Consider the following 14,920-nt stretch of genomic DNA (forward strand, 5'->3'; position numbering starts at 1 on the left):
AAAGATGGCTGAAGTGTTCCAGAAAGGCTTCAGTCAGGATGAATGTGGTTTGATCTTCCTGCCTCTTTCTGCTTTGAATCCAGACAAGTAGTCTGGAGCTGTGGCAGCCATTCTGCAACCGTAAAAGAAAAAAACATGTCTGTGGAAACCTACTTTGAGACTTCTGTTTTTTGTTTTTTTTTTTTTTTTCCGCAATACGCGGGCCTCTCACTGTTGTGGCCTCTCCCGTTGCGGAGCACAGGCTCCAGATGTGCAGGCTCAGCGGCCATGGCTCACGGGCCCAGCCGCTCCGCGGCATGTGGGATCATCCCAGACCGGGGCATGAACCTGTGTCCCCTGCATCGGCAGGTGGACTCTCAACCACTGCACCACCAGGGAAGCCCAAGACTTCTGTTTTTTTTAATCTTTAAAATTTTATTTATTTTTGGCTGCATTGGGTCTTCATTGCTGTGCACGGGCTTTCTCTAGTTGTGGTGAGCCGGCTTCTCATTGCGGTGGCTTCTCTTGTTGCGGCGCATGGGCTCTAGGGTGTGAGGGCTTCAGTAGTTGGGGTGCATGGGCTTAGTTGCTCCACGGCATGTGGGATCTTCCTGGACCAGGGCTTGAACCCGTGTCCCCTGCACTGGCAGGCAGATTTTTTTTTTTTTAAACATCTTTATTGGAGTATAATTGCTTACAATGGTGTGTTAGTTTCTGCTGTATAACAAAGTGAATCAGCTATACATATACATTTATCCCCATTTCTCCTCCCTCTTGCACCTTCCTCCCACCCTCCCTATCCCACCCCTCTAGGTGGGCACAAAGCACCGAGCTGATCTTCCTGTGCTATGCGGCTGCTTCCCACTAGCTATTTTATGTTTGGTAGTGTATATATGTCCACGCCAGTCTCTCACTTCGTCCCAGCTTACCCTTCCCCCTCCCTATGTCCTCAAGTCCATTGTCTACGTCTGCATCTTTATTCCTGTCTGGCAGGTGGATTCTTAACCACTGCGCCACCAGGGAAGGGACTTCTTTTTACGTGAGAAAAATGAACTCCTACTGTTTAAGGCCCTGTGTGCCTGGGATTAACATTACTTAAAGCCAAACCAGTCCTATGTAATAAAGCCAGGAACTGTTCTCAAGCACTTCCTAAGTATTAACACAGTTAGAATCATTTGGGGTCTTAAGGTAATTTAGGAGACCATTTAGCAGAATCTTATCAAACTAGTGATCAACTGTGTACTATATGTTATAGGATTCTAGTAATGTTCCAGTGGTCTAAACTTGGCTTGGTCCTCACAAGCTTTTAAGCAAAACTAATGAGAAACAGAAAAATTATGTCATAGCCTTTAGTCTCTATTTTGTGAAGAAAACCATACAGCATGGGCAGAAAATCTGGAGTATATAAGGTTAATGAGAAAGTAAGTAGGATCTATGTCAGGAAAGACTGGCTAGGATCACAAACTGTATGCTATATAAAGTAGACAATATAAAAATGGAAAAACCTGAACTGTTTTAATAATCAAAAAGTACAAGTTAACATTTTCTTTTTTGTATGAAAATTGAAGATCCAAAGTCTAAAATATAGTGCTATTAGTGTAGTAAATTTTTTAAAAAAGGAATTCAAACAAACCTTTTGATTTTCCTGTATTTCCTCCCTCATACGTTGATTTACAGCAATTCTGGTCAGAGATCTGGGAACATAAATACAGATACAATTCATTCTTCCTTAAATGTTTGGACTCATCTATGATTCAATGCAATATAATACTTTGTACGAGAAACTAAAAGCTCTAAAGGCATCATGACTGAGAAGTGTACATATCCACATAGACTATTTGACAGGTGGTACTATGGCTTTCATTTGACAAGGGTATTTGATTCAGGTGGAATAGAGACTGTCAAAAGTTCATGTGCACAAACTGTACGCATTACGTGCTGTCACATTTTTCAAGAATACTTGATTGAAAATGCTATTTTGTGTTGTTTTGCCCATAGGGAGAAATTCTATATAAAATTACCAATGTCATTATATGTATCGCTACAAATAGGCAATTTTTGGAATATGTGTATATAAAGAATTTTGATTAACCTGAGATCTTTACCACAGTATGTAAGTTCTAAAATACTGATAATGTTGACTTCATATATTCACTCTATAAGGGAGCTTATAACTCCCTTATAATTTAAAAACAGAGCAAAATGTATTTTAAATAAGTCTATTAATTATATTTATTTGACCTAGTAACTACTAAGAATGCTTAATTAGCTATTTATCTGTCAATTTTATGCATAGAAGAAAATGATTTAAAAATTAAAAGACTGTTAATGCAAAGTTTGGCATTAAATAAAACTCAAGCAGAAGGGTGTATCTTAAAACAACCCAAAATAAGTGTGCATTACCTCCTAAAATCTGGCAGCATTTGAGATTAATTGCAACTGAAAATCTGATAATGCAAATTTTTCATTCATTTATCAAGTATTTCATTTCAATGAACATTTACTGGCTGTCTGCAGAGTGACTTTATTTTTTTTTGATGAAAAAAACCATTTATTAAGTCTGAACATGTATGGAGGCAAGATTTTTATCCTTGGGTATCAATTATGGTTGCACCATTGATGGAGTCTGGAGGAAACCAGTTCAACTCGCTTCAACCCAAGATTCAGGAAGCATCCACAAGTTCATGGAGTAATGACTTATCAGAGAAACTGTAGAGATATGCTTAAGCCTACAATTCAGCCATTAAGCAGTATTAGCATAGTTGGCAATTTTTTTTTTTAATGACCAACCACAAATTAAGAGCAGAGTTTAGCCACAAAACCCCTGAAGAGTTATAATGACTTACCATCAAAACAGCTAATCAACTATCCTCCTAAAACTGAAATTATTTCACTTTATTTGATCGAGTAATTTCAAAAGCTACTGTTAGTTAACAGCAGTGTGGCTAAACATCTATGTTTATACACACATACATATTTCATGTTTTAATATACATATACTGACTTCTCAAATTCTTGATTTTGCTTAAACTAAAACTGAGAGTCATGTCAATATATTCATTTTTAATCTGTAAATAAGGTGACAAACCTCTCTATTTCCAGGGTATCATGAAAAGGTTCTTGGCATCCTGTGGCCAAACATGTACTACTTATTTATCTTACAAAGGTATTGACTGTCTAGATTCAGGATTCAGTAATTTGTGCTGTGGATAAATGTACCAAAGTGTCTGAAACAAATAGAGGCATAGTGATTATCCACTGCTTAAGAAGGGATGCTGAGGGCACAGGATGCTCTCCAATTCCTCTCAGTGAAACACTATTGCTGCACCTGTCACATGTTGTATATCTTCAATATAAGCTAACTTAGCTTATATTTTACTGGTTGCTTATAATGTTATACTATTATTCCTACAAATGCATCAAAGTCTTCTTGTTTTGTAAATCCTTATAAAACATGGTAACCAGAATTGTATCTACTGGTTACTTCTAGATATGGAAATGTATTACCTATTGAACTGGAAGATGCGTTTAATGTAATATTAATATTTCTGAAAGCAGTTCAATTAGATATCTTATTGGCAAAAAAGTATTCCACAAAAATATTCTATACAATTAAGACATTACTAATTGCTTGGAATCTGAAAGGGCAGGAACATGATTTGGCCATACATTGGGCATAGGTCTATTTAGAGTAATACTTTTCATCATCCTCTGTAGGGTAAAGAGAAAAGTATCCCCTTATTATATACTGCTTAAATCAGTTTTTTCTTGGATTACCATCTCTCACTGTTAACGTTTAAATAATTTTTTAAATACATTATTTTTCCTTTCCATTTGCCTCTAATTCAAGAGTTCTATTTTGTAGTATGTATACATATGCATGCACAAGCCAATATTTTGCTCTAGTTAAAAAAAACCCAATATACATAATGAAAAGAGATCCTGATCTCATAAACACTATATATAACAGAATTAACTGATATCATTATGTTAAATGAAATCAGCTATTTTCATAAAATTTATTTAATGGAAAGAGTTCTAACTATAATGAAATCAATAAACTTTAATATACCTGGCTTTTATGGGGAAGTTCTGCGAAATGTCCTTCATTAATTTTATGGCATCATAAACTGGAGTGGACATTATTTGCGAAGCTGCTTGAAAACTAAGATCTGGAAGGAAAAAAATATCATTAAGGAATCTAGCATAATGTTAGACCTTAACAGACATTTCCATGTAATTTAAATAACCCTTCTTGCCATACATTCATTATAGACACATTAACAAACACTCATATTTAGCATTATTCAAAAGTTTTAAATGAAATGGAAAGCTATTACTTACATCCAATAGGTAAGTTTTACACTTTTATGAATGAGTAATTGTCATTTAATACCAATTTTTTGTTTTCCACAAATTACAGTGGAAAGAGATATGAAAAAAGAGATACGAAAAGAAATGCTGACGCAAAGCTATCTTTTCTTAGGTTAAGTGAAACTGGCAACAAAAAGCTTCGACAAAAAGAAATAAGAGGAACGAAAAAAGAGTTTTGAAGAGCCAATTCTGAAAAGAACTTTAAGATCTAATGTGTTCATTAACTCAGTAAATATGAAACATTCACTTTCTTTTTCAACATTTTTTACCTTTATACAGCAATAAAAATAAAATCCTAAACTTGGTATGATTTTACCTGAAATGATAGTTTTCTGGACAGAAACGTGCGTGTGGCTTACTGTAATCAGTCCCAAGTATGACAGAAGCAGTGATCTGCACCTCATTACTTTGTCAAGAGTGAGAAAGGATTTTAAAACTGAATTATTTCATTACCTCATAGTGAGGCATTTTATTTCTCTGTAACGTCTCACCAGAATTGGAATCCCCGCTTGTCAAATACTAGTCAAATGACCAGTTTATCATAGCGAGACTAGTTTGGTTTCTACCTTTTCAATGTACAGTACAGTGGCGAAACCAGCTGGAGTCAAAGCCTAGGAAAGATGTTCCCAGGGCAGCCTCCCACGGACTGGTAAAGTCTAGTAGACCAGGGTTCAGACTCCAGCTCGACATCACTTAGTAGCTGAATAACTGTGAACAGAACTTCCTCAACCTACGGAAGAAGGTGTCCGCTCCCCAGCATTAGTGGAGCCATCAGGGCTCACGAAAACCTCCTAATTGCAAACACAATGGACTCTTTTCAGTCCTCACCTTACCAGGATCCTTCTGCCATAGGACCACTTCCTGACAAGAAAAAGTAAAACTTTCTATTCAATAAGTGGTGCTGGAAAAACCGGATGTCCACATGCAAAAGAATAAAACTGGACCCCTATTTTACACTATACACAAAAATCAACTCAAAATACATTAAAGACTTGAACTTATGACCTGAAACCATAAAACTCCTAGAAGAAAACACAAGGGGGTAACTTCCTTAGCACTGGTCTTGGCAGCAATTTTTTGGATTGGACATCAAAAACAAAGACAACAAAAGGAAAAATAAACAAGTGGTACTGTATCATACTAAAAAGTTTCTGCACAGCAAGGAAATCGTCAGCAAAATGAAAAGGCAACCTATGTAATGGGGGAAAATATTTGCAAATCATTGTATCTGATAAGGGGTTACTATTCAAAATATACAAGCAACTCATGTAAACTGCTACAGCCACTATTGAAAACATTACGGAGATTCCTCAAGAAATTAAACAGAACTACCGTATGATCCAGCAATCCCACTTCTGGGCATATATCCAAACGAAATGAAATCGATATCTTGAGAGATACCTGCACTCTCATGTTCACTGAAGCGTTAGTCACAATAGCCAAGGTATGTAAACCACCTAAATCTCCGTGGACAAATGAATGGATAAAGAAACTGTGGTGTATATAAACACAATGGAATATTATTCAGCCTTAAAAAAGAAGGAAATTCTGCCATTTGCAACAATGTGGATGGACTGTGCGGGCATTATGCTAAGTAAAACAAGCCAGACAAGAAAAACAAAACAAAACAAAAAAAACACTACACAGCGTCACTTATACATGGAATCTAAAAAACGTCAAACTCATAAAAACAGAGTAGAAAAGTAGCTGTCAGAGGCTGAGGGTGGGAGAGACAGGGAAAGGCTAGTAAAAGGGTACAAACTTTCAGCTCTAAGACTGAATAAAATTGGAGGATTTAATGTGTAATATGGTGACTATAGTTGATAACATTGTATTATATAATTGAAATGTACTAAAAGAGTAGAACTTAAAGTTCTAACCTCAGAAAAAGTACCTGATACATAAGTAGGTGCTCAATACTGATGAATGAATGGGTGAATGAACAGTAAATTTACAAATAAGATCCTTTATGTGTCTTCTTATTCTCTTGCTATTAAAGGCAATTTTAAGTAACATAATTTTTAACTGGTGTGTATATATTTATGCTTTTTTAGATGAGAAAACTTAAAGTCATTACTTATATGACTGATATAACAACTTATAAAAGAGTATTTTTTGTTTTGTTTATGTGTCTTTTTTTTTTTTTTTTTTTTTTTTTGGCGGTACGCGGGCCTCTCACTGTTGTGGCCTCTCCCGTTGCGGAGCACAGGCTCCAGACGCACAGGCTCAGCGGCCATGGCTCACGGGCCCAGCCGCTCCACGGCGTGTGGGGTCCTCCCGGACAGGGGCACGAACCCGTGTCCCCTGCATCGGCAGGCGGACTCTCAACCACTGCGTCACCAGGGAAGCCCTATATATCTTTTTAAATTGAAGTAGAGTTGATTTTACAATGTTGTGTCCATCTCTGCTGTACAGCAAAGTGACCCAGGTATCCACATAGGTACATCCTTTTTTTGGTATTCTTTTCCATTACGGTTTATCACAGTATAGTGAATATAGTTCCCTGTGCTATACAGTAGGACCTTGTTGCTTATCCATTCTAAATGTAATAGTTTGCACCTACCAACCCCAAACTCCCATTCCATCTCTCTTCCCCCACCCTTGGCAACCACAAGTCTGATCTCTGTCTGTGAGTCTGCTTCTATTTTGTAGATAAGTTCATTTGTGCCATACTTTAGATTCCACATACAAGTGATATCATTTGGTATTTGTCTTTCTCTTTCTGACTTACTTAGTATGATAATCTCCAGTTGCATCCATGTTGCTGCAAATGGCATTATTTCATTCTTTTTTATGGCTGAGTAGTATTCCATTGTATACCTGTACCACATCTTCTTTATCCATTCATCTGTCAATGGACATTTAGGTTGTTTCCACGTTTTGGCTATTGTAAATAGTGCTGCTATGAACACAGGGGTGCATGTATCTTTTCGAATTACAGTCTTGTCTGGGTATATGCCCAGGAGTGGGATTGCTGGATCATATGGCAATTCTATTTTTAGGTTTCTGGAACCTCCATACTGTTTTCCATAGTGTCTACACCAACTTACATTCCCACCGACAGTGTAGGAGGGTTCCCCTTTTCTCCACACCCTCTCCAGCATTTGCTACTTTTAGACTTTTTAATGATGGCCATTCTGACCAGTGTGAGGTGGTACCTCACTGTAGTTTTGATTTGCATTTCAAAAGAGTATTTCTTTTGAGGATAGTATATGATGAAAGACCTTGCCTGAGAGCATTTGGCTGCATGATGTTATACTTAAAAACAGTACAACATAGAGGTAAAGAAAGAATTTAGGCTCTAAAATGAGAGAGACCTGCTGATTTTAGGTATCACTGATTTGTGCTTTATGAGACTGGTGACCTCGGACTAATTATTTTGTGTGTATGTTTCTCAGTTTCATCATCTGTAAAAGCAGGATATCTATCAATACCCCATGAGTTTTTTAAAATTAATTAGGATGATGCATATAAAGAGTCTAATACTGTGCCAGACAAATAGTATTAGCTAATATTTTTATCACCACCAATCACCATCATCATCATGACCATGGACAACTATATTTTACTCAGGTCTGATATGACAACTAGTCTTTTAAAACTTTTTACAACATGAATGGAATTTTGCTTCACATATGCTGTTCAAAAGCCCCTGAAAATTCACTCATGAAATCAGAGAAACTGTAAATAACAAGTAAATGAATATAATATTAGCATAGTCTATTAACATCTTTTGCTTTTTCCTAAACTATTCCATACCTAGATGACTCATAAATTATTTAAGTCCTTCACTTTGCCTCTGAAATCCAGATTCCCATATTTAACTGTCTTCCTGGTTTTACCTCTTGGATACTTCAAAAGCAGCACGTTCAATAACAAATTTGTGATATTCCCACCCATCTTTGCCCAAATCTGGTCCTCTTTATAGTCTTCTCTTTCCAGAACATCCACCACTGTCCATCCAGCTGGGGAAACCATGAATCCAGCAGTTGTTCCTCATATCTCCTCTCCCTCACACTCCACTTGCAGCCCCTTGAAAGGGTCTTTGATATTCTCCCTAAATAACCCACCCTCAAATTTATTCTAGCCCTTCCTCAGATCTCAATTCAATCACCACTTCTTAAGGAACCCTCCCCTTTCCATTACCCCTTCCCTGCCCCCATCCCACCAGTCAGATCTTCCTGGCATATGCCCTCCTTCATCTTACGTCCTTTTACTTTGCAGCAATTACAATGCTTATTTTTACATCGGTTTTTAAAGTTGTTTATGTTTGTCCAAGATCCTTTGAATAAACATGGTGTCTGCTTTAACTCTTATCTTCAGAATACAGCACTTTTTCAAAGTGTCAGTTGGAACCCATTAGTTAGTAGTGAAATCACATTAGTGGATAATGTGAAGGGCTTTTTTCTCAAACGAAATAGGGTAGAGTAAAAGAAAGTCTTGGGCTTCCCTAGTGGCGCAGTGGTTAAGAATCCACCTGCCAATTCAGGAGACTAGGGTTCGAGCCCTGGTCCGGGAAGATCCCATGTGCTGTGGAACAACTAAGCCCGTGCACCCTAGAGCCCGTGCTCTGCAACAAGAGAAGCCATCGCAATGAGAAGCCCACGCACCACAGCAAAGAGTAGTCCCTGCTCGCCACAGCTAGAGAAAGCCTGCGTGCAGCAACGAAGACCCAGCACAGCCAAAAATAAATAAATACATTTATTTTTTTTAAAGTCTTATAGAATTAATAAAATGTGGTAAACATACATATCTATGCTGAAGCTTTCTTTTTAGTTTTAAGCATATCTGTGTATTCATACATTATACACTTGTATATGGGTCTTGATGTAAAATATACTTCCTACTCCAGGTCTCAGCCAAAAATTATAAAACCATGGTTGTAGGGACATGACTGACTCCTAGTAGAAATTCAATAAACACTTGTTAAATCAATCAAAAAGGGAAAAGGTCCTGATCACTTACCCTCTCCTGAATCTACTTCCTTGGCTTCTGTAATGTGCTCTTTCTTCTAGCTCTCATCATTCCACCGTGTCTACTTTCCCCATGTGGACGGGCACGTGGACACTCCCTTGGGCACTGATTTGGGCACCCTACACTTTCAGTTAGCGCCCCCCACCTTTAAAAAACCTCTATGCTAATATTTTCAACTTTTAAATCCTCTCCTTTTAGTATAGGACTTAATATTCACCCCACTACTGGAACTGATCATCTGGATATGTCACCATCACTTTAAGTCTATCTTTTTTAATGCCAGTCTCATTATTTCTGGGCCCCGTATTCAACCCCCAAACCCACTTACATGTTTTATATTCTCTCTACTCAGGCTCCAAGCTGGAAATTTTAAATTCATCTTTGACTCTTTTTATCTCCTAAATATTTGCTAAATCTGGCCTTCCTCTCTATGCCTTTTTACCACAGTCATAGTTCTATCTCTCGCTACACTGATTCAATGATGTCTTAACTAGATTTCCTGGTTCTAGTCCATTCAAATATACCATCCACAGACATCAGTGAGGTTAATTACAAGTAAGCTAACTTTGCATGTTCTCTGTTTACCAGCCTTCAGAAGCTCCCTATCACTTACAATTTTCTAAATTATGGGTCTCTGAAATTGACTGTGCTGACAGTTAAAAAGCTCTAAAAATATACTAAACCCCACTGAATTGTACTCTTTAAATGAGTGAACTGCATATCAAGTATATTTCAGTAAGTTGTTATATTTTTTAAAAGTTGATGAGAGATGTGATAAAAGTTATAGATTCCACAGAAAAGTGACATATTCCCATGACCCACTAAATATTACAAATAATAAAAAAGAAAATTACAAACTGAAAAGGAATTTTGGTCCATTCTCAAAATTTGGTTCAGTCTCAAAATATCTGCTTATAGGATGTCAGTATGGGAGCTATTCTAAGTTCGCAATGAAACATGTGATGGTCTGTTAAGATCAAAATTTTAAAGAGAAGAAAACTAAGATTTAGTGTTGATTTCTCCTGACTTACTAATCAGGATTTCTAATCAATGCTATAGATTCTCTGAAATGTGATTTAATACCTGAGATGAATCTATAACTCGTGTATACTTTAAAAATGATTAGATGATATCAAATAACTGTACTTTATACAATTTTAAATCTTACAAACATAAAAATATGGTTTGCTTGATGAATAACCTTTTAATTAAATTTGTATTTCCACAAAAGTAATGTATATTAGTCACATCATTAGTAATTATTATTGCCTATGAAATAATATATATCATGTTATATAAAAGCCTACTTAACAAAACAGAGATAACTTACCAATATGCTATGTTAATGTGGACTGAAATACTATACCTTGTAGTTCCCAGACTTTCAAAGGCATCATTTCTTTATTACTCTCAATCAGGTATTTTTGGAATGTTGTCAGATTATCTCTAAGATCTGAGTATCTTTCTCTGTATTAGAATATTAAGTAATGTTAATTATCATCACCTACCACAAATTACTACTATACAAGCAGTATATTTTTGAAATTAACTTTTCCAAATATTTAGACGCAAACTAACTGTTCATCAAGATAATAATAAATAGTGATGCAGCTATATCCACAGAACTTAAAAAAATGAGGGCGATATGCAGGTCTATTTTTTTCAATGTATAAAACAAAACAAAAGAAAACAAAATCTGGAAGGATGTGCTCTCATTTGTTAACATTACCTGTAAGGGATCCAAGTGTGAGGGCAGAATTATTAGTTTTTATGTTATACACTTTTTATTTAACATTTTATAAATTACAAGTCTTGCTTTTATAATTAAAAATGAAAACTATTTTATAAGGAAAGACATTAATGCTTCCTCTACAATTTTAGAGTTTACTCTATTTCTGAAAAGTTCCATCTTTGAAACTTATAAAAAACTTAAATAAGATAATTCTGCCTAATTAAACATATCTAGGTATTTTTTAGAGAGTGCCAAATAATAATGCAGCATGATATTTTACTATACATATAATAAAAACTATAATCTTCATTCTTCCATCTCTCATGAAATCAAAACACAGTACCATTTCATATTATTAGACAGAATTGTTTTAAAAAAACTTTATGTAGCTATCAGCACAATTTATAAACAAATACATATTTTCAACAGTAAAGAGAAATAAATATTTTAAAACGTGAGATGAAAAATAAATATACAGAAAGATTAATCTTATAGTTAACAGTAATAAGTGTACTAAAATTTCATATCTTGCAATTTTATTACAATGTGGGACCACATTTTGAAAATGAATCAAGTCTGCTCTTACAGTGAGAAAGCAATAGAACTTCTTTGAAAAGAAGTTCACTATGAATTAAATTAACCACTCCTTTCTCAATATTTTAAGTTACAGAGTAATACTAAGTTTGTAAGAGCTGTTATATCGTTTTTCATGTTTAATCATAAGCTTAACGATAATTTTCACGGCTAAAATTATTTATGTAATTCAGGCAAAAACACATTATTCATACAATACCTCATAACAGAAGGTTTTTGCCTAAATCAATTAATTGTGTAAAAACTAACTTTGAGTATTTCCTCTCTAAAAAAACTAATATCCCAGGGTTCCAAAGGCTTTCTGGAAGACATGCAATTTATTCCCATAAATAGTTACATTAAAAAAAAAAAAACAGAACTATGGATTCTAAGATGCAAGACACAGCTGGAAATGGAATAAAAATGTTATCTACTAAATAAAAGTCTTACTTAAATCCATTTTACAAGATGTATTAACTTTTTAAGGCCACTAGTATACAACTTGTCCAGTAAACCGTAGAAATATAACTCAGTCATCTGTATGAAGGAGCATAGTGTCCAAAAATGTTCCCCTCACTCTGTACAGTTATCTACTCACCAGGAGAATGGACCTAAGTGTCCTTTATAAATATTTGTAATACTAAATAAGAACTAAAGATATTAATAAGAATGGTTCTTTATTTTTAATTAATGTTGCCTTTATAATAGAATCATAAACTTTCCCTTCTTGTAAATAAGAGAAACCACACATAAAACGACAACAATCCCCATCCATTAACATTCAGAGAGCACTCACCATCCTATTCCTTGTCTTCAATCAGTGATGCAGGAAAAAAAAAAGGGGGGGACAGAACTTCACTTTTTTGAAAGGTTACTTATATGTGTATATGAAATTAAGACCAGAAGTTAAAAGGTATCTAATATGGCAATATATGGCACAGAAATTTAGGGAAGTAAATATTTTCTCTTCTTTTGAGACATGAAATTTTTAATTTTTTTCATGCTAAAAATCCAATATTAACTATGATTTTTGTAACCCATTAGATCTGTAAAAGATTCCATAAAGTTTTGTTTTAGTTTTTAGCCAGAGATAACTCTGATCACTTTCAATTCCAATATCTCTAACCATACTCATTATCCTGTGGAATTAGTGATTATTTTTCAATTTTGTGCTTTTCTGCATTAACCATGTGTTACTTTTGTAATAAAAACAATAGTATGTATATTTTTAAAATGTGAAACATATGCCAACCCAGCATACTGAATCAATTCCTTTAAAAACAAACTTAAGAGTATAGTAATAGTTTCATTTCAATTCAGACTTACTTTAATTTCCCAAAGAGAAATCCTTGAACTTCATTTGTTTCAGTAATATCTTCTACAGTAGTATTAGTCACAGCTATATTTTGGAAACAAAAACAAAATAAAATGAAAATATTTCAGACTGGAAAATATGTAATAAAAAATTAGAAGAACTCAAAATAAAATAAAATTCCATTTGTTTTACCTTGTTTTTCTTTCATGGATCAGCTTAATGAGACATGAGTGTGCTCTCTCTTTTTAAACAAGCTTGATTATTAAATATTTAAAAACCATCATAAATGCTCTATAGATCATTTCGTAGTCACGTTCTATTTTATATCAGAATGATAAACCAAGGAGTCTGCAACAAACCCTGGGCTTAGCTCTTAAGCCAGCAAGAAATCCAAACCCTAACAGATACAGGAGTTCTCACATTATTTCTGACACCTTTAGACATAATCAAGAAATCTTTAGAAAGACACCAAAAGTCATGGCCTCAAAGAATAAGGATATATTTTATGTTCGTTTCTCTTCCCCTCTCCTTTACTTACCAATAATTATAGCATACAGTGTGATAAGTGGTATATGTGAGGGTACTCTGGGATTCTAAGAATCTGTGACTGTAAGCAGTATGGGCTACACTCCATCAGAGCTCATCAAGTACACTTCTCCCTTCTTACTCGTTTGAGAGTCTGGACCTCTAGGACCACAACTAAAAACACTGGGTGCTTTGATCCAGTCTTCCTTTCCCTCCCTTTCATTCATTCATCAGGCAAATATTTATCGACTGCCTTCTATGACGCCCGATGCCTGCCAGACAGACACCAGGAAGAGAGACGCAAAAGACACAAACCTCAGTTGGTGGAAAAGGAGACAAACAGACAATTTTAACAGACTGTGTTTAAAACTTTTCCAAAAGAAAGCATAAAATATGTGCAATATAGAAAAGGGAAAACCTTCCTCTGACAGAGCAGGAAGATGGGCAGCCATCTGAGAGGTACTGACATACATGATTCTTAAAAGATGAATCGGCCTTAGATGAATAAAAGAGGCGGGAGAAAGGAGGAAGGTTTCAGGCAGAAGGAACAGCATATGCTAAGGGATGAGAGTACTCTACAGAGGTCACGAAGGCTGGGCATGGAGCCACACATGGAGGCATCCAGGGAACAGAAACTTATTCTGTAGAGTAGTTTAGTGTTACAGGACCACAGTGTACAAATGAGAGGGCTGAGGGACAGTGATTAGGCAGAAAGAGGCCAGAATGTGGAAAGCTTTCTCTGTGATGCTATATATAGTACTTGAATTTATGACGAGGTGACAGGGAACCAGTCTGGGATTTTAACTGGTGGAATCATAAAGTCAGATTTTCATCATAAGAAGTGCAGTCAGAAAGCACTGTGGAGAACAGATGGATTATTCTATTTGGGGGATGAGGGGACCAGGGGTACTGAAGAGAAGGTCAGTTACAAGCCTGATACCCATATACAGAGGGAAAAAAAGAAGTGAACTAAAGGAGGGGCAACTAGAATGGAGAGAAAATATATTCCGAATGTATGAAAAAATTTAATGTGCAATTTGTAATATAGAAATACATGTGATCACATGACTTTTAAAAAAATTCTACAAGCCCAAGGCTGGCTAGAAAATGCCTTATGTTACTACCATGACTGTTAAACAAGAAACTAAATTATAAAGCACTGTAGAGCTATATACAAGCTATATGGAAATATATAAAATCTGGGCATTATTATTTCTACTATACTTTTTCAGTAACTCTTTAACCAGCAGGATTTTCAATCACAATAATACAGATGTTGATTTGTAGCACATTCAATAGGAGGGCTAGAGCTAAGCTGTGATCAGAGTAAGGCTGCCAGGACCAGATCTTGAATAGAAACACAAAATTGTAGCAGAAGCAACATCTGAGACCATATAAGAATGAATTAGAAACTCTTAACCAAGAATCAGGTACAAATACATTTCCAA

General features: G+C 35.5%; 1 protein-coding gene across 1 annotated transcript in view; it reads right to left on the minus strand.

The window, feature by feature from the left end:
• Positions 1-14,920, minus strand: part of UGGT2 (UDP-glucose glycoprotein glucosyltransferase 2) — a 175,963-nt gene that overhangs the window by 124,799 nt on the left and 36,244 nt on the right. Inside the window, exons 7-10 of the mRNA XM_082602399.1 lie at positions 12,959-13,031; positions 10,694-10,794; positions 4,052-4,151; positions 1,613-1,673 (exon numbers count right to left, since the gene is read on the minus strand). Coding sequence (XP_082458525.1) covers positions 1,613-1,673; positions 4,052-4,151; positions 10,694-10,794; positions 12,959-13,031 — 335 coding nt within the window. The remainder of the gene's footprint in view (positions 1-1,612; positions 1,674-4,051; positions 4,152-10,693; positions 10,795-12,958; positions 13,032-14,920) is intronic.

The sequence above is a fragment of the Mesoplodon mirus genome, assembly GCF_964341445.2.
Source record: "Mesoplodon mirus genome assembly, chromosome: 17".
Classification (NCBI taxonomy): Eukaryota; Metazoa; Chordata; class Mammalia; order Artiodactyla; family Ziphiidae; genus Mesoplodon; species Mesoplodon mirus.